This window comes from Lissotriton helveticus, chromosome 5_1 (assembly GCF_964261635.1).
Source record: "Lissotriton helveticus chromosome 5_1, aLisHel1.1, whole genome shotgun sequence".
Taxonomy (NCBI): Eukaryota; Metazoa; Chordata; class Amphibia; order Caudata; family Salamandridae; genus Lissotriton; species Lissotriton helveticus.
In genome coordinates this window covers 497477179-497500902 of record NC_136065.1, presented here as the reverse complement: position 1 = coordinate 497500902, position 23724 = coordinate 497477179, and the positions used below count along the sequence as shown (strand labels likewise).

Sequence of the window (23724 nt, the reverse complement as noted above, 5' to 3'; positions counted from 1 at the left end):
ATGAATATTCGAAGGCTGGTCCGAATTTTGGATAGTGCCGGGTCTTCAGCTCTTGATTCCGTGGTATTGGCAGTAGATATCGAGAAAGCTTTCGATAGCCTTGAATGGAGGTATTTGGACGAGGTACTACTGAAGTTCGGAGTTGGGGAGGGTTTCCGGAGTTGGACGAGGGTGCTTTACAAATCGGCTAGGGCGAGGGTGCGCCTGGGCCCGCTGATATCTCCGACCTACCCTGTTTGCAGAGGGACGAGACAGGGCTGCTCGTTGTCACCCCTGCTGTTCGCATTGGCGATGGAGCCGCTTGCGGCGCAGGCGAGGACAGGCGCCATGTATGAAGGGATCGCGCAAGGGCCGGAATCGCATTATATATCGCTGTATGCTGATGATTTGCTTCTGTACTTGGCGGATGCTGAACGGTCCTTAGAGAGAGCGGTGGATATGCTGGATGGATTCGGTCGGCTGTCAGGCCTTAAGGTGAATTGGACTAAGACCTGTATATTCCCGCTGCGGGCGGGTACACCCTGTCCCCTATTGACGAGGGAGGTGGTGTGGGAACCCTTTGGCTTCACCTACCTTGGGGTGCGCATTTACCACGAGGCGGCGGACCTACTAGAGGGGAATGTAGGGCGATGCATACGTGCACTGAGGGGCAGCATGACATTCTGGGCCTCGCTCCCCCTGTCGGTACTGGGCCGAGTAGCGCTGCTAAAGATGGTGGCGCTTCCGCGGCTGCTTTATTATTTTCGGACACTGCCGGTGTGGATTCCGCAGCGGGTTTTTAAAGAACTGAAGACGCTGGTGACTGGCTTCCTTTGGGGCCAGGGCCGGCGGAGGGTTGCACTGGACACTCTGATTAGGCCTAAGACTGAAGGGGGGATGGCAGTCCCCGATTTTGAACTGTATTACTTAGCAGCACAACTGCAGATCCTAACACAGAATGTTGCCCGGGTATTCAGGGGTCCTGAGAGTGACCGCGGAGCTGGTATTCCAAAGTGCGTCCTTTCTTATATAGTTATGCAACAGAAACTGGATCTGAAGGGGCTTACGGTGGAAAAAAGGACGCTTAGGCTTTGCTGGCAGAGGAGCGTGAAAAGAGCGAAGAAAGTTCGGCCGTATGCACCGGAGATACCTCTGGGGATGTTAACAGCGCTGCCGCACGGGGGTGACTGGTCTAGGCTTCTGGAATGGGAAGAGTTGGGACTACTGATGGTGGGGGATCTGTACGTTGATGGAGTATTAGTTCCCTATCAGGTGCTCCAGGAGCAGTTTGGGTTGCCGGACGGTACCTTTCTATTACACGCGGCAGTGGTGGCGGCGCTGCAAAAGCATTGGGGGGTGGGGCTCGCTGAACCGGAGGTGACCATGGCGTGTCAATATGTGGTAATGGCCGCGGGCACTGTGAAGGCAGTGACGTGCATCCACATGAGAATGTTGTACGAGGGGTTGTCACCGCTGCTGGCTTTGAAATCGCGATGGGAAGATAGCATAGGCAAGCCCATCCCGGACACGGTCTGGAGTCAGATCCTGAGACGGACGTGGAAGGGCACGAGGAACGCACGGTTTCAACAGGTACATTTTTTTATCTTACACAGGGCGTACCTGACCCCGGAGAGGTTACAGCGGTACTTCCAGGTGCTTGACGCAGTGTGCCCGAGGTGCTTGGCTCCCGAGGTTGACTTGGATCACCTGCTTTGGGGGTGTCCGAAACTAGGGACATATTGGCCGGAAGTGGGGGCACTCTTGAATGTGGTGACGGATAGGGAGGTGGACTTTGATATGGCGGCTTGTCTCCTGCTCTGGTTCCCGCATACTAAGAAAACGAAAATCACGAGTACATTCATTGATTTGGGACTTATGTTGGCGCAGAGGGAGATAACCTGGCACTGGAAATCTAGAGAAGGCCCTTCAGTGAGGAGATGGATGAATGAGCTGTTGAAGTGGGCGGGCAGTGAAAGCATTATTAGAATGAGGCAAGCTACTAGACTTGGCAAGGAGAGCTGTCTGGACATGGCGAGAGCCTGGGAATTGGTGGTGCAAGCGTTGCGTGATTACATGGTGGGAGAGGATGAGGAGGAGTGATAGTCCCGGTGGATTCCATGCACTCTTAGCGATTACGAACGACTCCTGATATGTGGCGAGCCCCTGAGATGGTACGGTTTTGGACGACCCGCATTGGCAGCAGCAGCAGCAGTGGTAGTTGGGGGAGGTGGGGGGGGGGGGAGGGAAGGGGATCCGGAGGGAGGTTACTCGACATAGCGGCCTGGATCACTCTCGGCAGATAGTGTGTGGATCAGATCAGGGTAACGGGGGGTTCCTGAGGTAGTAGGTAGGCGTTCTGGCTGTTACACTGGGGGGACCTGGGAATGGGACTCTGGAGAGGTATGGCTTGAACTATGTCGGACTGGGTTTGAGCTACTGGCGGTCCTTCCTGGGGCATTTGGAGTGCGCTTGTTGATACATGGGGGGGGGTGTTTTAGGGGGATAAAAGCAGATACTAAAATGTGATGCTGGTCGAATCCTGGGACAGGGGTACACAGAGCTATCTTCCTGGGAAGGAGGGTTCTGCAGCGCCGCCCAACCTCCGGGATGTGGGCTAAATGGCTGTGTATGGTGCCTCTGTTGTCTTTCAGGCTGTGTTGCAGCATGTGTAATGACTGGCCTCTGATGTGGTCTTGTTTCTAATTCTGCAATAAAAACACATTTAAAAAAAAAAAAAAAAAAAAAAAAAAAAAATGACTCAGTGTTTCTGGTGCGGAAAAGCTGTGTATAAGAACTGACGTCAGGGCGCGAGGGCGGCGTCTAAGTACTCCGGCAACGTCATCCCGGCACCGTCGACGGACGCGGAGCCGCAGACGACGCCTACCGACGCGCAAGGGTACTGCTACGCAAAAGTTTTCGGATCCAGTCTGACGCCTGGGGATATTCTAAAATAAGGAATCTAATGTAAGGAATCTAATACCAACTACTGTTTCTTACAGATATATTGTTACCGAAGGTAAGTAACTTGTGCTTTAGGGTGTATTTGTGACTTACTCTGACTAGGATTGTGGTTCCTGCTTTGACAGGGTGCATACCTTTGTCAACCAGAAACCCAATGTTCGAGGCATGTGGGCTGCTGAATTCATATCTATAGCATAGATCGCCGCCTAGTGTTGGGTCCGGATGATTGCACATTGTTGTCCTGGAAGTGTCTTCGAAGTATCACGAGATAGGTGGCTTCTCCCCTGGACTACAGTGCGCATGGGCATCGACTCCATCCCCAGATTGTTTTTTTCCGCCATTGGGTTCGGATGCATGTTTGATCACTCAAGATCGGAATCGATAGAAACTTTCATTTAGGCCCGAAGGCCTTTCCCTTAGCGTCGGTATTGTCTTGCGTTCGGTGCCCAGCTCTGTTCCGACTCAGTTCCCGAGTTGGACTTCCAGAGGAGTCGCGTGGCTCTTCGGTGCTCGAGGCCCAGTCGACGCAACCAGACTTTCGACGACACATCATGGAACGGAGCCCGTTCAAGAAATGTCCCGTGTGCGGATCGAAGTATCCCCACATCGACGTCCACCCGGTGTGCAACAAGTGCCTGTCGCCTGATCACGATGAAGCCAACTGTATGGCTTGTTCCCGTTTTCGCTCGAAGAAGACGATTCGACTTCGGCGCGTGGCGCGCCAGGAGGCCCGGCAGACGGCCCCGGCACCGGTGGACATTTTCGAGGGGGAAGAAGCGGACGAGCAAGAAGTTCGAGAGCTTTCTACTCCGGCAGAGGAGATCGACTACAACTACGACGCAGACGTCGAAGTGATCGATGCAGAAGAAGTCGTCGACGAGGTAGGAGACGACAATGAGGCCTATGGGGCCACGGAAGATAGCTCAGGTGAAGAGCTATGCCCCGATCGACCAATCACTAAGGCTCAGGTCGAGGGATCGCCACATGGCCTTACCCAAGACCTTACACCTGGATCCACGGTCTCGCCTACGGGCCCGACTATGGACACTTCTGCGGAGCCGCCATTGGTCAAATCGAAACCGAAAGTGAAAGCTTCGGTCTCGACGAAACCGAAAGTGATAGAGACGCCGTCGACACAGAAGACGTCTGTCGCTCCGGTCGCCTCCTCGTCTTCCGCTATGTCGGGGCAGCCGAAGCCGAAGAAGGTTGTTGATCCGGTTAAGTCGCTCAAGGGCGTCGAACCGAAGTCGCTCAAGGGCGTCGAGCCCAAACCGCTCAAGGGCGTCGAGCCGAAGACTAGGGCACCAAGACCAATTGTCAAGGCCGCCGACCCAAAACCGTCGGCACCGAAGGCCGTCGTCACGGACGGAGGACACGGCGATCCAAAAGCGGCAGTTCCTGCACCTGGAACGGAGAAGGCCAACAGTTCGGCGCTCGAGTCCGCACATGCGGGTAGCCCGAGAACGCCTGTCGGGTCGACGAAACTGTCCGCCTCCTTCACAAAGCAGGTGTCGTACTCATTGCAACGCATCAGGAACAAGGCTTCCGCGGTCGATCCGAAGGATACTACCACCCCGAAGCCCGCTGCCAAAACGCCAAAATCTTCGGCGCCGATCCAGTTCACGCTGCCGCCGAAAGTGGCCCGAAGGCGTTCGCACCCAGGACGGTCGACAACGCGCCCACGAAGGTGTCCACGGGGTCGAAGCCTCCACAGCCAGTGGTGAGCTTGAAGCATCGACAACCCCTACTGGAGGAGCAGTCGGAACACTTTATCGACGCCGACACCGGTAAACTTTCACTCTACAAGAGAAAGATCACGCCGGCACAGCCTATGGAGTCCTACATAATTCCCTTGAAACGCAAAAAGCCTTCTACAGATTCCCCAGTTCTGGTGGAGCCCATTGATTTACGGCCTAGGACCATTGCTCCACCCTCACCCACTTATTCAGATGTGGAGGCTGGGGAGGGAGATGATGAGGAGTACAACTTCCCTGCCAACACTGATCCTGAGGATCACCAGGACTCATGGGCAGATGCAGGGGACCCTGATGATCCGCACACTGCCCAGGACACTCAAGTGTATAATGTCAAAACCTCCCCTACTGAGGATTCTGCGGCATTCAATGCTCTCATTGTGAGGACGGCTAAAAATCATGATGTCCGGCTGCATGCTGACCCTGTTGAGGTGGACTTCCTGTTTGATACCTTTTCCACCTCTGAAAAGACTGTCAAGACTCTGCCAATGCTAAAGGGGGTTCTAAAACATGCTGCAGACATTTTTAAGGAACACACACGTGCCAGGGTTATAAATCCCAGGATTGAGAAAAAGTATAAGCCGGCACCTGGCGACCCTAACTACATCAAGGGCCAGTTGCCGTTGGACTCTTTGGTCGTTTCTAATGCCCGGAAGAGGGCAAATTCTCAAACCACCGGTGATGGTCCTCCCCCTGACAAGGAATCCAAAGTGCTAGAAGCATCAGGGAAGAGGGTGGCGGCTCAAGCGGCCAATATCTGGCGTATTTCAAACACTCAGGCACTCCTGGCCAGATATGACAGGGCACACTATGATACACTTGAGACCCTGTTACAGCACTTGCCCGATGAGTATAAAGAGGCAGCGGAGATGCTCATTCAGGAAGGGAAGCTCATCTCGAATGCTTCTATTAAATGTGCACTGGACGCAGACAAGTGTGATGCTGCGGCAGCAGGCCTGGCTCAGAATCTCCGGGTTCAAACCGGAAATACAAACCACCATACTCAATCAGCCTGTAAACCCTGATCACTTATTTGGACCTGAGGTGGATACCACCCTGGAAAAAATAAAGAAAGACACCGAGACTGCAAAGTCCATGGGGGCTCTCCAGTCCCAACAGTTCAGGGGCAGTACTTTTCGTCGCTCAGGCAATAGAGGTGTTTCCAGAGGCCAGATGTCCCAGCAAACACAGTACACTAAGAGTGGGGCGTAGACCTCTTAGACCTCTTACAACAAGCAGAATAGAGGCGGCTATCGTGGCAACAGCACCAAGGGCAGAGGTCGTGGAAACAACAACTCCTGAACCTCCGCCACCAACAAACAGTGACGCCTTGTCACTGCCCCCCGACCATACAACACCTGTCGGGGGGAGACTCCAGCAGTTCCTGCCAGTCTGGAAATCCATCACCACAGACAGGTGGGTCAGAAAACGTATCCAGTACGGTTATTGTCTGGAGTTAACGTCCACTCCACTCAACATCCCACCAAGGCACCGTCCTATGTCAACAGAGCATTTGCACTTATTGCAGCAAGAGGTGCTCGTCATGCTGCAAAAAGTGGCAATAGAGCTCGTGCCGGTGGAGGACATATGATCAGGAGTGTACTCCCTGTACTTCCTAATCCCGAAAAAGGACGGATCCCTCAGACCCATACTGGATCTCAGGCCCCTCAACCAGTACATTCTCTCAGAACACTTTCACATGCTCACGCTGCAGCAGGTTCTTCCGTTGCTCACTCAGGGAGATTTCCTCGCAACATTAGATCTCAAGGATGCATATTTTCACATTCCACTACATCCATCACACAGAAAATACCTCAGATTCACCATTCAGAATCAGCATTATCAATTCAAGGTCCTCCCTTTCGGCGTGACCACGGCGCCCAGGGTGTTCACGAAATGCCTGGCGACAGTGGCTGCGCACCTCAGGAGACAAAACGTTCATGTCTTCCCTTATCTGGACGACTGGCTTGTCCAAGCAAAGTCAGCCCAGCAGTGCGCCGCCGCCATGTCCCACACCATTCACCTTCTTCACAATCTGGGATTCTCACTAAATTATCCAAAGTCGCACCTTCAGCCAGCCCATGTGCAGCAGTACCTGGGCGCGACTATAAATACTCTGGCAGCCACAGCTCAGCCAAATTCTGTGAGGATTGACAGCATTCAGTCGCTGATCCAGAAGTTCAGGCCACAACACTCGCTTCCTGCACGAGTGTTCATGCAGTTGATAGGCATGATGGCCTCCTGCATTTTCATAGTCCCGCACGCCAGACTACATATGCGTCCGCTTCAAGAGTGCTTAGCGCGCCAGTGGACTCAGGCTCATGGACAGTTGAAAGACCTAGTGTTGGTGACCGGTCGGGCATACATCTCTCTGCATTGGTGGAATCCACACAACCTTTGCAAGGGCCGACCGTTCCAGGAGCCTGTGCCACAGATTATCCCGACGACGGACGCATCTCTCCAAGGATGGGGAGCTCATGTACTCCACTACACAGTGCAGGGACTATGGTCAACGCAGCAACAGAAGATGCACATCAACTACCTAGAACTGATGGCAATCTTCATGGCAATGAAGGCATTCAAGGTACATCTGTGCAACAAAGTCGTGTTGATCCGGACGGACAACATGACAGCCATGTACTATATTCAAAAGCAGGGAGGTACACACTCTCCACAGTTGTCTCATCTGGCTCAGAGCATGTGGAAGTGGGCCATTCAGAGGAACATCTTCCTCATGGCGGAGCACCTCCCGGGCAAGGACAATCAGATGGCGGATCTGCTCAGCAGGTACAGCCTCCAAATGTACGAGTGGGAGATACATCCATCAGTACTCCGCCTGTACTTCCAGCAGTGGGGTCATCCGGAGATAGACCTGTTTGCCACAAGGGAAAACGCAAAATGCCAAAGCTTTGCCGCCAGGTTCCCTCACCCACAGTCGCAGGGCAATGCGATTTGGATGAACTGGTCAGGCAGATTTGCGTACGCTTTTTCCCCAGCACCTCTCATACCGCTGGTGGCACGAAAGCTAAAGCAACACTCGATGACACTCATCCTGGTTGCTCCAACGTGGGCACGCCAACCATGGTACACAACGTTTCTAGAACTCTCCGTGGTACCGCATCAAAGGCTGCACCTCACACCCAGACTTTTGACGCAGAGCCATGGCGACATTCAGCACCCAGATCCGCAACAGCACAACCTGGCGATCTGGCTCCTGAGGTCTTAGAATTTGGCTACCTTAACTTACCTCCCGACTGCATGGATATCATACGGGAGGCAAGAAAGCCCACCACCGGAGCATGCTATGCAGCCAAATGGAAGCGGTTTGTCATTTACTGTGCAGAACACGACATCAACCCGCTTGATGCATCTACTCACAACATAATTTGTTATTTGTTACATCTTTACAAATGCAATCTGGCATATGCTTCCATTCGGATACACTTAACCGCCATAGCGGCTTATCGCCAAAACAGGCAGCATCTCTCAGTTTTCAGAGTGCCTGCCATTAAAGCCTTTCTAGAAGGACTGAAACGAGTCATTCCTTCCAGGACCCCGCCAGCTCCTGTACGGAACCTTAATGTGGTCCTCACCAGACTGATGGGTCCACCCTTTGAGCCTCTACATTCATGTGAGATTCAGTTCTTAACATGGAAAGTGGCTTTCCTTATAGCCATTACGTCACTGCGACGTGTTAGTGAGCTCCAGGCGCTCACCGTGCAAGGGCCATTCATACAGGTTCACTCCAACAGGGTGGTGCTGCGCATTAACCCTAAATTTCTTCCTAAGGTGGTTTCACAGTTCCATGTCAATCAGACTATTGAACTGCCTGTGTTCTTTCAAAATCCAGAGACAGTGGCTGAAAGAATGCTCCACACTCTTGACGTTAAACGAGCTTTGATGTACTACATTGATAGGACCAAAGATTTTAGGAAGACGAAACAACTCTTTGTTGCCTTTTCTGCCCAACACAAAGGCAACCCCATTTCCAAAGCAGGTATAGCCAGGTGGATCGCTAAGTGTATTCAAATTTGCTATCAAAAGGCTAAGCGCACTTTAACGATCCCCCCGAGAGCCCACTCCACCCGCAAGTTGGGGGCCTCCATGGCTTTCCTTGGTAATATCCCTTTGGAAGACATTTGTAGAGCAGCCACATGGTCTACCCCACACACATTTACTAAACACTACTGTGTAGATGTGCACTCCAAGCAGCAAGCAGCTGTAGGGCAGGCTGTTCTAAAAACACTTTTTCAAACGTCTGCAGCTGGCACAGGCGGCCGCCGATAATGGAGGGACTGCTATATATTCTATGCTATAGATATGAATTCAGCAGCCCACATGCCTCGAACTGAATATGCTACTTACCAGTATGCATCTGTTCTTGGCATTTAGGGCTGCTGACATTCATATCGCCCGCCCTCCTCCCCGGCGCCTGTAGCGGCTGCAGAATTTTACACTTACTCTTAGCATGGCCATCGCTCACACTGTTACACTCCATCTTCGCCGCAATGGCTAAAAACAATCTGGGGATGGAGTCGATGCCCATGCGCACTGTAGTCCAGGGGAGGAGCCACCTATCTCGTGATACTTCGAAGACTCTTCCAGGACAACAATGTGCAATCATCCGGACCCAACACTAGGTGGCGATTTATGCTATAGATATGAATGTCAGCAGCCCTACATGCCAAGAACAGATGCATACTGGTAAGTAGCATATTCATTCTATCATGTGTATTGTATTACCAAGAAATCACCACATTTTGATTACATATCTTTGTCACTAGATGCCAGCTGCAAGCAACAAATGGAATTTCTATTAAGAGTTAATGCAGTGAATTTATGTGCTCTAATCTATTAACCCTTTTTGTTTACAGACCTTAATTTTGTTCAGCATGTTGGGTCAAGCCCAGAAGGCTTTGCTAAGTTAACTCTGTCTGGTGATTACTACAACCGAGCACTTTCAGGTACGTTTATTTTGAAATTGTCTATTGAAAATCAAACTTATTAATTTTCAAAATCATTTAATAACATTTAGTCTTTGAAAACACAAAGAAATAAGTTCATCCCCAGCCTAGACATTTGCTGGTTAACAATGTGTTAGAAGGTGGTTCTGACACTCTGAGCCGCCCTGATTTTTCGCTTTTTGAGCACCTATTTGTTGAGCTTTTAATGTGGGAAAGCCTCATAAGTTGGGACTCGCCCACAGTGAACTCATGATGAAAGAGACTGCATGTGGATGTTACTGGTGTCCCCCTAGCTTGAGTAGGCCGCTGCTCAGCAGCTGGAGTAAGATGCATGGGCTGGTTACATCTAGACACGTGCACATGCGTGTGCACCCGTGTACGGGCTGCTCAGGGGAGATTCCTGGCGCGCGCAGCTCAGGAGCAGCTACAAAGTTAATGGTGTGGCAGGACTTATGCAGAATTGGGTGTTGACATGAAATAGGCTTTATATAGTGGGAAGAAACATTCCAGGGAAAGTCAGTGTGTTTTACTGTTTTTCACTCCATTTTTTTCCTATAGAGATGTGGAGCCCATGGGCTAGTTTCACTTCCTAAGGCCTACACATTACAGACACGCACTAAAGTCCACTGTAACTTGTGTGAGAAGAAGTATTCTGCAGAGTCCAAAGTCAAATTTGTACTACTTTTGGGTCATCCCGAAATGTCATATTTCTCTGAGTCAGCTCATAACCAAGGCCTGGCCGGGGATTATCCTGGCAAAAGGGAAGGTCTCCTCTCCAAGAAGAAGAGAAGATAAGTGGAGCTACTGGCTAATCCATCAGCAGCTGTGACCTGGGGCCAGGCACGAGGATGCACATGGGAGAAGGCAGCGAGGGGGAAGGGGCTTTCAGAGACCATGTGGCAGGAGACCCCTGGACGACGCCATCTTGAACCAACCCAGAGACATGGGCAGGAAGGAGGGAGCTGGGTCAGTCAAGTGATGTGTCGCTGTTTGATAGTGTGAGAAGATGGCCTGGTATATGATGTTCACTATTCTAGTGAGCACCTTGCACCAGTCCAAACAACCCTTATGGTGATGGTTGTAAGTCAACCTTATAGACCAGCTATCCTAGTGGTAGCGTGGACAGAACAGTCTTAGGCTAAAAGACTCTTGAGGGCGTGTAAAGCCAGCTGTTTTACCATATGTAACCCCATGAATATCAAATGAAAGGACACCACACAGGATATATATAAAATATATATGTATTTATTTACTAACACACTCCTCTGAACACTTTATGAGGTCAGAGGCAAAAGCACATCACAAGTTACTCTTAGGAATACTTTAAATAGCACAATTTACAGTTAGGCCCTAGGGGCGCGTAAAACCATATACTAAGTAAGTGGTATAAGAACCTTGACTGGAAAAAGGAAAGGCCTAGTGTAGGAAGGTAGATCCCTGACTATGGTTGCCCCCAACTTTTTGCCTGGTGTTTTGCTGGTTTTCTGACTTAGTTGACCTGGGACCCTGCTATTCAGGGCCCCAGGCCTACTGCTCTCTCTGTAAAATGGACTCCATGTACCTTAGGTACATATCTAAATTGGATACTGAGTCACCTTATCAGTCCCTGTACAGTGTACCTTAGGTACCCAGGGCATAGGTGTACCCAGGGCCTACCAGGGGCTGCAGCATGTATTATGCCACCCCTGGCTGGCCATCCAAAACTGACACAACTGGCTGCACGACAGCTGGGGCAAGGTGGTGTACTCACCCTTTGCTATAGATATAGTATACCTATATCTAACCCTAAAATGGACACACAGATCTCCTATCAGTCACTCCTATGGCAGGCCTTAACAATCCTGAAGGCAGAGTGCTTGGAATCGTGTGAGATGGTGCTCTGGCATGAGCTGAGCCTGTCTGCGGCTTTCGGGATCTATCCCTTAGCCGTTTCCATGATATCGCATACCATATACTCTTAAGTGCATTATAATCCTCGCGGTTATATGCCAACTCTGGTATCGCTTTATCAAAACATGTCGAGTAAGGTGTCATACGAATTGGAATACTAACCCCTCGCCAATTCTGGCGACGGGGTTAGCATTCCACCCTTCTAGAGGGACACGACATGTATGTAACCCCTAACCCCGGTTAAAGTCAAACAGAGCCTCAGCTCCACAAAATGGATGCTGCCACCGAGACACAAGTCTGCCCTCCTGCTGCTGGGAGTCCTCCCAGAGCAGGAGATAAGGACAAAGGGTTTCCTGCCAGGGGCGGTGCCAGCACCGTCCCAGACAGGATTTTGTGTATTGTAGGTAGGCAGGGCTTCAGAGGAAGGTGACTGCACGTGGCACCCCGGTGCTCACTGTGCATAGGCTGGCTTGAACCAGTTCCAGGGACACTCCAGACCCTGTGCTGGGGAAAAGCCCGCCAAGGAAGTGGGTGTAACCACCCCCCTCCTGGTCCCACCCATAGGGCAGGACTTAGTCGCGTGCCAGCCCCCTTTTCCCAGATAAAGGTAGGGACTGGCCCCCTTCCAAATTAGATAATCTTTGGAATCAAGACACGACTTTCTACGAAAGGACTTCAAGATTTCCTTCTTCAAGATTCTCCCTTGTGGCTAAGGAGTAGTCACCCTGCATCCGCAGGCACCATCAAGAACACTGCGGTCTGCTGCACGTCCTTCCTCCGGAATCCGACTGCCCAGCTCGACGAGAACCGGCTTCCCTGGCACCTCTGACCTCTACTCACCTCTACAGCCCAGCTGAGAACCGTGGGTGCGACGAGACCTCGAGGGACCGGCCATCTGCAAGACTGCACGACTTCTGCACAGCAAGCCCGCCTAGTAATTTCCTGGTGAGTGCTTTGGGGTCCGAGAAGACCCGACCCTGAGCAGCTCCAGCACCGAAGAGCAGCCCCCCAGCATCTCCACGATCGGCGTGGGGCCCTTCTGCTTTTTGCTGCTCACCGCGTTGTTTGGCTACTAGCCCGCTGGCTTGTGGCCTTCTGAACGACGCCCGACAACATCACTGCTGCTGGTCTGGTTGCTCCAGACTGGCCCTTGCTCCCTTCCCGAAGAGGAGCACCCCGGACCCTCCTGGTCCACTCAAGACGCCATTTTGAGTCCACCGCGTGGGCTTGAATTAGCCAAGGCTTGTTGCCAAATCCTAGGTAACTTCGACGCCGACAGCTTCATCCATCGTGGGACAGCTCGCCTCTCCATCCTGGTCGCCGACAACGCCTCCTGGTCCGTGAGATCTGCAGAGCCAGGGTCGCCCACTCACCTAGTCGAGGTGACTACCATCCGGTGCCCTCCTGGTGCCTACTGACTACTGGCTAGTAGTCACGAACTTGGTCCCCTCTGCTTTCAGGTATCGTCCTTCTTCCAGATCCAGGCTTGGATCAACTCGAACAATCTTCACTGGTCGCCTGCCAGCATCTTTCTTCCAGGCTCCTGGTCCGGCAACGAGGATTCCCGACGTCTTTTGAGACCTATGCAGCTGCAGCCCCTGGGCTAGGTAACTTCGGCATTTCGGTGCCCCAGCATAGCCTCACTATCCAAGGGTCAGGATCCACTGTCGTTTTCTCCCTACCAGGTCGGGTTCGCCCGTGAACACTAACTTTGCCTTTACTAGCTTCCATAGACTTTGTCCCGCATCCCGCGTGAGAGTGCACACTCTGCACCCGAGTCCCCTAGGTCTCCTAGAAGTAATCTAACGATTCCCTAGTCAAGTCCTAGCGATTCCAAAGCCTATTAGTACTGTACTTACCTGCTAGTAATTTCGCATTCCAGTTTTAGAGTATATGGTTTTTCGTGCCCCTCGGGCATTTGTGTATACCGTGCTAACTTAAGTATTTTCGTACGAGTTTTGTTGTGTGCCTAGCACCCTGTCCTCATAAAGAGTACAGGGTTGTTGTGATTCTAATAAATACACTGTTTATTTTCATAACACTTGTGTGGTGTCCTTTCACTGGGTGTTCAAGTGGTAATGTGATGGTAAAACAGCTGGCTTAACAAGCCCTCTAGAGTCTTAGACTTAGACTGCTCGTATCCATGCTACTAGGATAGCTGGTCTATAAGGTTGACTTACAACCAATCATCAATAAGGGTTGTTTGGACTGATATATAGTGATCACTAGAATAGTGAGCACTGCACATCAGGCCAACTTCTCACATTGGTGAGCAGCGGTTGGGATTTGAGCTTGCTGTTGTTTTACCACACATATCCTAAGAATATCTTGTGAAAGATCACATAAGTACTAAAGGTACATATAACTTAGCTTAGAATACTCTGAGTTCTACTGAACCAGCTGTTGTAGCTCCTAGGGCCTAGCACACCCTAAACTACAACTCTAGCAAGGGATCAGTAGGCAAACATATAGTGTAGGTAAGTGCACCACTTACACCTCACTAGAAAAGCATGTCTACCCAGGGAGAATCTACTGAGACTCCCCTGGTCAGTGTTGACCCTCCACAGGTCACTTCAAGATATGCAGCTCTCAGTTTCCAGGAGATGAGACAAATCTGTGTCTCCAGGAAACTGAAGCAGGGGTCTAACCCCACCACTCCCTTTCTGATAGGTCTCTTAGAGACATATGATGCCAGAAAGATTTCTCAGTTACATGAGAATATGCCAGCCTTAGAGGGAACCTCTGGGGATCCAGACCTCCCCAACACTGCTACTGCAGTTGAGGAGGAGGATCAAGAGGAACTCTCTGGGGATGAGGTAGACAAAGGTCTTGAGGTAGTCAGAAGGCTAACTAGGGCCAACTTAGACCTACTTGGGGAAGGATCTGGGGGACCCCCAGTACTGACCCTAATGAGGCCTAACCTTGGAGTTAGGAGAGATAGATCTCCTTCTAGGGACTCCATTAGATCTCTGCACTCTAATGCCTCTTCTCAGGGGAGAAGGAACTCTCCCCAGAGGAGATTGACTTCCCCTCAGAGAAGAGAGCATGAAGCAAGGATGAGACAAGCTAGACTGAGGATTGAAAGGGAAGAACTTGCCCTGGCCAAAGAAAAGCTTGCATTTGCTAGAGAGCAGCAGATGAGTGGGTTAGCTCCCACTGGTGGCAGCAATCTCCCAAGAGAAAAAGAGAAGGGTTTAGATACTAAACACCTGACTAAGATAGTGCCCCCCTTTAAACAAGGGGATGACATCCAGAAATGGATGGCTGCTTTGGAGAGGGCCTGCACTGTGCAGTGCATTCCCCAGAGTCAGTGGGCAGCTATACTGTGGCTCTCCTTTGATGGTAAAGGTAGAGATAAGCTCCTCACTACAAGAGTGGAGGATGCTAATGATTACCAGGTCCTGAAAAATGCACTGGTTGATGGGTTTGGCTTAACCACTGAGCAGTACAGGTTGCTGTTCAGAGACACCCAGAAAACTCAGTCTCAGGACTGGTCTGACTTTGTTGATTGTGCCACTAAGGCTTTGGAAGGCTGGCTACTGGGTAGCAAGGTTACTGACTTCAAAGGATTATTTAATCTTATTATGAGAGAGCAAGTCTTAAATAATTGTCAGAACCAGTTATTACACCAGCACCTGGTAGACTCTGATCTGACCTCTCCACAAGAATTGGGTAAGAGGGCAGACAAATGGGTCAGAACCAGGATTAGGCCCAAGAACCAAGGTGGTGACCAGAAAAAGGAATCAACCAAGCCTCAAGAGAAGGGTGGGAATAAATCTCCAGATCAAACCACCTCAGGGCCCCAAAAATCCTCTGAGGGGGGTGGGTCCCAGAATCCTTCTAATAACCAGAAGAAACCTTATTGTTATCCCTGTAAACAGGTGGGTCATTTGAAAACTGACAGCAGTTGCCCAAAGAATAACAATAAGGAGAACATACCCCCAAGTAACATTCCCAAACCTCCTGTTACTACTAGTAGTAATCCCCCAGGTGGTGGGAGTGCCCCCAAGAATTTGGGTGCATTTACTTTGGGAGTTCCTGGGGACTCTGGCCTAACCAGGTCCCCAAACTTAGATACTCTTGTCTGTGAGACTGGCATGGGGTTTGCCAACTTCACAACTTGTCCCAACACTTTGGGCAAGTACAGACAGGAGCCCCTCATCAATGGTATAAAAGTTGAGGCCTATAGAGATACAGGGGCTAGCATCACTATGGTGACTGAGAGTCTAGTCCCCTCAAGGCAACTTTTACCTGGTGCCACATACCAGGTGACCAATATTGATGGAGTACAGAGAGATCATCCCATGGCAGTGGTCAATTTCAGCTGGGGAGGTGTCACTGGCCACAAGAGAGTGGCAGTGTCACCAAACTTGCCTGTAGATTGCCTACTGGGGAATGATTTAGAGCTCTCAGCCTGGGCTGAAGTTGAGCAAGAAACCCATTCTAAAATGGTAAACACCCATGGTAAGGTTAGTGGGGCAGTGATAGCCACAGCCCCAGTCCAAGATGTCCTCCCTGAACAGGTCAGGAGGGTTGTGCCAGTCACAACCCAATCTCAGACAACTTCCTTCCCAGAACAGGTTGTCAAGGCTGTCATGGTAACAGCCCACACCCAAACTGAGCCCCCTCCTGAAAAGGTTGGGAGAGTTGTGATGGCCACAGCTCAAACTCAGACAGATTCGTGTGTTGTGAAGCCTGAAACTATGGATCACTCCACTCAGACAGAGAGCATTGAGGAGGAAGAGAAATCTCCCTCCCACCAGACTTTAGGGAAGGATCAGCCTCCTCAGGGAACTGATCTGACCCCTTGTGAAGAAACTGCCACAGAGGTAGTCAGGCCTAGAGTGGCAGAGCCCCTGATGTCAGTGGACCCTTCCAAGGTGGGACCCAGTCTGGAGCAGGTAACCTGCCCCTCTCTACCCTGCCTCAGTCAGTCCAGGGCTGTAGAGGTCAGGGAGGCCAGTGTTGGACCCCAAGGGGCCCCCTGTCCAAAACAATTTCCCAATCAGCAGATTAAGGGCACTGAAGCTAGTAGTCCTAGCCAAGTGAAAATAAAACATACTCCTGAGGGATCCCCCTTAAAATTAGTTAGGGACCTCCCACAGATGGACACTGTTGGGCACAGCCAAACTTGGGACCTGAGGGCCCCAGACCTGACCTGTCCCTCCAGTAAGCCAAACAGAGGGACCCAACCTCCAGCTGTAGGTAGCCAGAGGTTGACCCTGAGAGCCCAAAACAACTCAGTCTTGGAAAGAAAGGCCTCTATGGTGGAAAATGATTGGAGGAAGCTGAGCCCAAAATTAGTGGAGCCTCACTTCAGTACTCCATTTCAGCACCAGCCTTTTACTTTGCCAAAACACACCACAGGTAGAGATTCCCTATGGTGGAGACCCTCAGACACCCTTAGGGTGAGGGATTGCTTAGTGGACCATGAGATAGGGGGTAACCATGCCAGTGCTGGTACTTCCTTATATGGCCACTCAGGCAATATAGGCTTACCTGGCAAGGCTAGCCTTATCTCCTTTCGTTTGGGGGGGGGTTATGTAGGAAGGTAGATCCCTGACTATGGTTGCCCGCAACTTTTTGCCTGGTGTTTTGCTGGTTTTCTGACTTAGTTGACCTGGGACCCTGCTATTCAGGGCCCCAGGCCTACTGCTCTCTCTGTAAAATGGACTCCATGTACCTTAGGTACATATCTAAATTGGATACTGAGTCACCTTATCAGTCCCTGTACAGTGTACCTTAGGTACCCAGGGCATAGGTGTACCCAGGGCCTACCAGGGGCTGCAGCATGTATTATGCCACCCCTGGCTGGCCATCCAAAACTGACACAACTGGCTGCACGACAGCTGGGGCAAGGTGGTGTACTCACCCTTTGCTATAGATATAGTATACCTATATCTAACCCTAAAATGGACACACAGATCTCCTATCAGTCACTCCTATGGCAGGCCTTAACAATCCTGAAGGCAGAGTGCTTGGAATCGTGTGAGATGGTGCTCTGGCATGAGCTGAGCCTGTCTGCGGCTTTCGGGATCTATCCCTTAGCCGTTTCCATGATATCGCATACCATATACTCTTAAGTGCATTATAATCCTCGCGGTTATATGCCAACTCTGGTATCGCGTTATCAAAACATGTCGAGTAAGGTGTCATACGAATTGGAATACTAACCCCTCGCCAATTCTGGCGACGGGGTTAGCATTCCACCCTTCTAGAGGGACACGACATGTATGTAACCCCTAACCCCGGTTAAAGTCAAACAGAGCCTCAGCTCCACAAAATGGATGCTGCCACCGAGACGCAAGTCTGCCCTCCTGCTGCTGGGAGTCCTCCCAGAGCAGGAGATAAGGACAAAGGGTTTCCTGCCAGGGGCGGTGCCAGCACCGTCCCAGACAGGATTTTGTGTATTGTAGGTAGGCAGGGCTTCAGAGGAAGGTGACTGCACGTGGCACCCCGGTGCTCACTGTGCATAGGCTGGCTTGAACCAGTTCCAGGGACACTCCAGACCCTGTGCTGGGGAAAAGCCCGCCAAGGAAGTGGGTGTAACCACCCCCCTCCTGGTCCCACCCATAGGGCAGGACTTAGTCGCGTGCCAGCCCCCTTTTCCCAGATAAAGGTAGGGACTGGCCCCCTTCCAAATTAGATCATCTTTGGAATCAAGACACGACTTTCTACGAAAGGACTTCAAGATTTCCTTCTTCAAGATTCTCCCTTGTGGCTAAGGAGTAGTCACCCTGCATCCGCAGGCACCATCAAGAACACTGCGGTCTGCTGCACGTCCTTCCTCCGGAATCCGACTGCCCAGCTCGACGAGAACCGGCTTCCCTGGCACCTCTGACCTCTACCCACCTCTACAGCCCAGCTGAGAACCGTGGGTGCGACGAGACCTCGAGGGACCGGCCATCTGCAAGACTGCAAGACTTCTGCACAGCAAGCCCGCCGAGTAATTTCCTGGTGAGTGCTTTGGGGTCCGAGAAGCCCCGACCCTGAGCAGCTCCAGCACCGAAGAGCAGCCCCCCAGCATCTCCACGATCGGCGTGGGGCCCTTCTGCTTTTTGCTGCTCACCGCGTTGTTTGGCTACTAGCCCGCTGGCTTGTGGCCTTCTGAACGACGCCCGACAACATCACTGCTGCTGGTCTGGTTGCTCCAGACTGGCCCTTGCTCCCTTCCCGAAGAGGAGCACCCCGGACCCTCCTGGTCCACTCAAGACGCCATTTTGAGTCCACCGCGTGGGCTTGAATTAGCCAAGGCTTGTTGCCCAATCCTGGGTAACTTCGACGCCGACAGCTTCATCCATCGTGGGACAGCTCGCCTCTCCATCCTGGTCGCCGACAACGCCTCCTGGTCCGTCAGATCTGCAGAGCCAGCGTTGCCCACTCACCTAGTCGAGGTGACTACCATCCGGTGCCCTCCTGGTGCCCACTGACTACTGGCTAGTAGTCACGAACTTGGTCCCCTCTGCTTTCAGGTATCGTCCTTCTTCCAGATCCAGGCTTGGATCAACTCGAACAATCTTCACTGGTCGCCTGCCAGCATCTTTCTTCCAGGCTCCTGGTCCGGCAACGAGGATTCCCGACGTCTTTTGAGACCTATGCAGCTGCAGCCCCTGGGCTAGGTAACTTCGGCATTTCGGTGCCCCAGCATAGCCTCACTATCCAAGGGTCAGGATCCACTGTCGTTTTCTCCCTACCAGGTCGGGTTCGCCCGTGAACACTAACTTTGCCTTTACTAGCTTCCATAGACTTTGTCCCGCATCCCGCGTGAGAGTGCACACTCTGCACCCGAGTCCCCTAGGTCTCCTAGAAGTAATCTAACGATTCCCTAGTTAAGTCCTAGCGATTCCAAAGCCTATTAGTACTGTACTTACCTGCTAGTAATTTCGCATTCCAGTTTTAGAGTATATGGTTTTTCGTGCCCCTCGGGCATTTGTGTATACCGTGCTAACTTAAGTATTTTCGTAAGAGTTTTGTTGTGTGCCTAGCACCCTGTCCTCATAAAGAGTACAGGGTTGTTGTGATTCTAATAAATACACTGTTTATTTTCATAACACTTGTGTGGTGTCCTTTCACTGGGTGTTCAAGGGGTAATGTGATGGTAAAACAGCTGGCTTAACACGCCCTCTAGAGTCTTAGCCTTAGACTGCTCGTATCCATGCTACTAGGATAGCTGGTCTATAAGGTTGACTTACAACCAATCATCAATAAGGGTTGTTTGGACTGATATATAGTGATCACTAGAATAGTGAGCACTGCACATCAGGCCAACTTCTCACACCTAGGGCCTAGAGAATCGCTGGGGCTACACTATCTGACCCTTAGGTTAGGAGTAGGAGGCCCACAGGCGGCGCATGCAGTGTCTTTACACACACGCGAAAGTCAATGTTACGTCAATGGGAACTTAGAGTTTAGAAAAAGAAGGATTTAGGACACTTCCGGTCTAGCTAGAAGGAAACAACTAAAAACCTAGACACTTGGATAGTCAATACCGTTGGGAGCACCGAAGTACTCGCGTTACCTCACCCACAGGAAGCGGGTGCATAGGTGTGAAGATGTGTCGGGTTTCGCCGTTGAAGTCTATGGAGCCTGTGAAGAAAGATGCTGCAGGCGACCAGGAGGAAGATGTCCAGGTGGATCCAAGGGTGGATCGAGGATGAAGAGGACCTGAAAGCAGAGGGGACAGAGTCTGGGTCACTAGTAAGTGACCGGAGGAACCAGGAAGGAACCAGACGACGTCGAGGAGCAAACAGATGCTGTCGTGAAACTTGTCTCTTCAGCCACGCGGACCAGGAGGTATCGAGGACGACCAGATGCTGGAGAGGAGCTGTCCCACAAAGGTTCTCGCAGATGGAGGAGTCGACCGCCGGATTGGAATCAACAAGCCTTGGCAAAGGCAACCCACGCAGGATACAAAGAAGGCTTCTGATGCAGACCAGCAAGGTCTGAGGTGCCTCACCTTTGCAGGGAGGCAAGGGGAAGTCTTGAGCAACCAGACCATCGAGGTGATTCAAAAGGATTGTTGTCACAGAGGCTACTAGCCAACGGGCCAGCAACCGGACAACGCGTCGAGCAGAACACAAGCATAAGGTTCCCACGCAGAACTCGTGGAGTGTGGAGGGCTGATCTTCGGTGCAGGTGGAGCTCTGATTCGGGGCTTCTTAATCCCCAGTGCACAGCTTCGAGGATACCTCAGGAGCTGCACAGTTAGCAAGTCGTGGACTTTTCAAGATGGCCGGTCCGGTCTCACGTGTCTCGTCGCCTCCACGGATCTCAGCTATGCTGCAGACGTGAAGAGAGGGTCAGAGAGGTCTGAAAGTCTGGGTCTTGTCAGGCTCTGTGCTCGGGTCCCGGCGGGAGCGTCGACAAAGCAAGCCGTTGATTTGCTGGATGGTGCCTGGTTGCCCAGGGTGGTCACTCCTTGGCCCCAAGGAAGATTCTTCAGTCTACAGCTTCAGCAGAATGTCGGGGGTCCAGAGTTTCGTTCAAGTTTCAGTTCAGGATCAAATCTAAAGTCCTGGGGCTCAGCTCCTACCTTTATAGAACTAAAAGGGGCTGGATTACTTTCGAGGTCCCTCCTATGGGTGGGACCAGGAAGGGGGGTGGTTACACCCCCTTTCCTTTGTCCAGTTTCGCGCCAGAGCTGGGGCTGGAGTGCCCCAGCAACCGGTTTGAACTGGGGTATGCATGGAGCACCTAGTGTGCCCCAGGCAGTGTCTCATTCTATTCATCCCTCCCTGTCCCAATACACAAAGTCCTGTCTGGGGTGGTGCTCGCACCTCCCCAGGCAGGAAACCTATTGTCCAAGCCTCCCTGACTGGAAGGACTCCCCCAACAGGAGGTCAGACTTGTGTCTGTGGCAGCAGCATCCATTTTGTGATGCTGGAGCTCTGGTTAACTTTAACCGGGTACAGTAGTTTTAACATGTCTTCTCCCTCTAGAAGGGTAGAATGCTACCCCCGTCGCCAGAATTGGCGAGGGGGTAGTATTCCAAAGCGTATGACACCTTACACAACATGTTTGGATAAAGCCAAACCAAAGTTAGCATTCAACCGCGAGGATTATAATGCACTTAAGAGTATATGGTATGGCAATATCATAGAACAGTTATAAGGACATGGTTCCGCAAGCTGCAGACAGGCTCAGCTCATGCTAGAGCACCATCTCACACATAACCAAGCACTCTGCCTCTAATATTGTTAAGGCCTGCCATAGGAGTGACTTATAGGTTACTGTGTGTCTATATATAAGGGTAGATATAGGAGTACTATACCTAAGCAAGGGGTGATTACCTTGCCCCAGCTGAGTGATCAGCCAGTTGTGTCAGTTTGAGTGGCCAGCCAGGGGTGGCATAATACATGCTGCAGCCCCTGGTAGGCCTTGGTTACACCTATGCCCTGGGTACCTATGGTACACTATACAGGGACTCACAAGGGTGATCCAATATCCAATTTGGTATGTACCTACAGTACATGGAGTCCATTTTACAGAGAGAGCAGATGGCCTGGGGTCCTGAATAGCATGATCCCAGGCCAACTAAGTCGAAAACCAGCTAAACACTAGGCAAAAATTTGGGGGTAACCATAGTCAGGTATCCACCTTCCTACAGATAGGGCAAACAGAGACTTCCTGCCAGCACCCTCCCCAAACTCCAAAAAGTGTTTGCACAGGAAGAGAAGCTCTCTCTGGGGTGTGGTCTGCTGAGGCAGAGGGTGCTGGAGCCTGGCGCCATGGACAGTTGGAAGGAGGAACCCCCTTACTGTCCCAGGATCCTGAATAGCACCAGGAGAGGAGTCCAAGACCCGTGAGCAGAAGCCTGGGCCTCTGCGCAAGGAGGAGCGAGGCCCAGGAGGAGGGCCAGGTGAAAGGCTGGCGCAGAGAGCCAGTGAAGACAGCTCCATGCTGAATCCCCCCTCCGTGTGACCAAGAGGGTGTAGGAGAGTGCTCCCAGTGGCTAGGGTTGGCCACCAGGAGCAAGAAGAGGCCAAGATCACGAAGATCAGACCCCTGGGAGCTGAGGTATGCCCCCAGAAGGTAGGCGACCTTTGACCTCTGGCAGACCGACGACCAAGCACGTGGGTCTCCACCACCAGTCTTGGATATGCCCCCGGGATGGGTCGGGTCCCAGGGGCTGCCCCCACATGAAGTAAAGACGGGGAGCGTCATCGTGCCCCCAGTGTAAGTGGCCTTTGAGGGCCCGGGATCCCAACTCCGGGCCCGAAGCATAGCCGGGGACCGCCGTCGCACTCCCCGTGAAGTGATGCCAAAGGGGGGCTGCCAGAATTCCACCCTGGCCCCCCGAAGCCACTGTAGGAGGGGGAGCGCCCTCGCGCTCCTCGTGAAGGCGGAAGAGGGGCCCAGGATCCCAACTCCTGGCCCTGATGATGGTGGCAGAGAGGAGGGTGGCGTGCCGTTGCGCTCCCCGTGAAGTGTTCCAGGGGCCCGGGCCCCGTAGCAAGGAAGAATTAGTTGGGGAGCGCCGTCGCACTCCCCGTGAAGTACGGCCCCATGGGGGCCCTGGACCCCTTTCCTGGGCCCCGACTTGAAGAGAAGAGAACAGGGGAGTGACGTCGCTCTCCCCCATGGCTGCAAGAGGGATGGGGGAGTGCCGCTGCACTCCCCCAAGGCCAGCTGGAGCTGTGCTGGCCTCTGTGTCTGTCCATCGGAGCGGGCAGACCAGAACTGCGTTGCCGGCAGGTGAGCTCCCCGAGCTGCCCTCCAACAAGGAAGCAGGCGGGGGCCCCGGGTGGGACCGTGCGCCCGCGAAGAGGAGCAAGACGTGTGCTAAGCGTCCGGGGATGGGCTCTCCGAGCCGCCTACATTCACCTGGGGGTCCAGGTGGGACTGGGCCACCCAACGGTAGGAGGACGCAGCTGGAGGCATACATCGCGGCTCTCCCTGACGCAACGGGAGAGCCGCTGTTATACTATTCATGAAGCAGGAGTGTAGTGTAGTTCCTATATTCCCAAAAGGCTCTGCGTATTGGAATAATATATCCTATAGATTAGACGTAGGACTGAGGTCGACTAGGTCTCTCTATCGAATATATTAAACCTAATAGTGAGTGCTAGCTAGCTCAGAGGTCACTAGAAACTTTCTCGAATTCACAAGATGGGATTAGTCTCTCACAACAGCATAAACATGACAACTTTGTTTCCCAAGAATAGGAAATATATCTC

The 23724-nt window shown here is 52.0% G+C and overlaps 1 protein-coding gene across 2 annotated transcripts in view; it reads left to right on the top strand.

Moving 5' to 3' along the window:
- VPS13D (vacuolar protein sorting 13 homolog D) overlaps window positions 1-23724 on the top strand; it is a 2979414-nt gene that overhangs the window by 1153857 nt on the left and 1801833 nt on the right. For both annotated transcript variants that reach the window (XM_078642819.1, XM_078642818.1), the window contains exon 37: window positions 9569-9658. In XM_078642819.1, the coding sequence (XP_078498945.1) occupies window positions 9569-9658 (90 nt within the window). The remainder of the gene's footprint in view (window positions 1-9568; window positions 9659-23724) is intronic.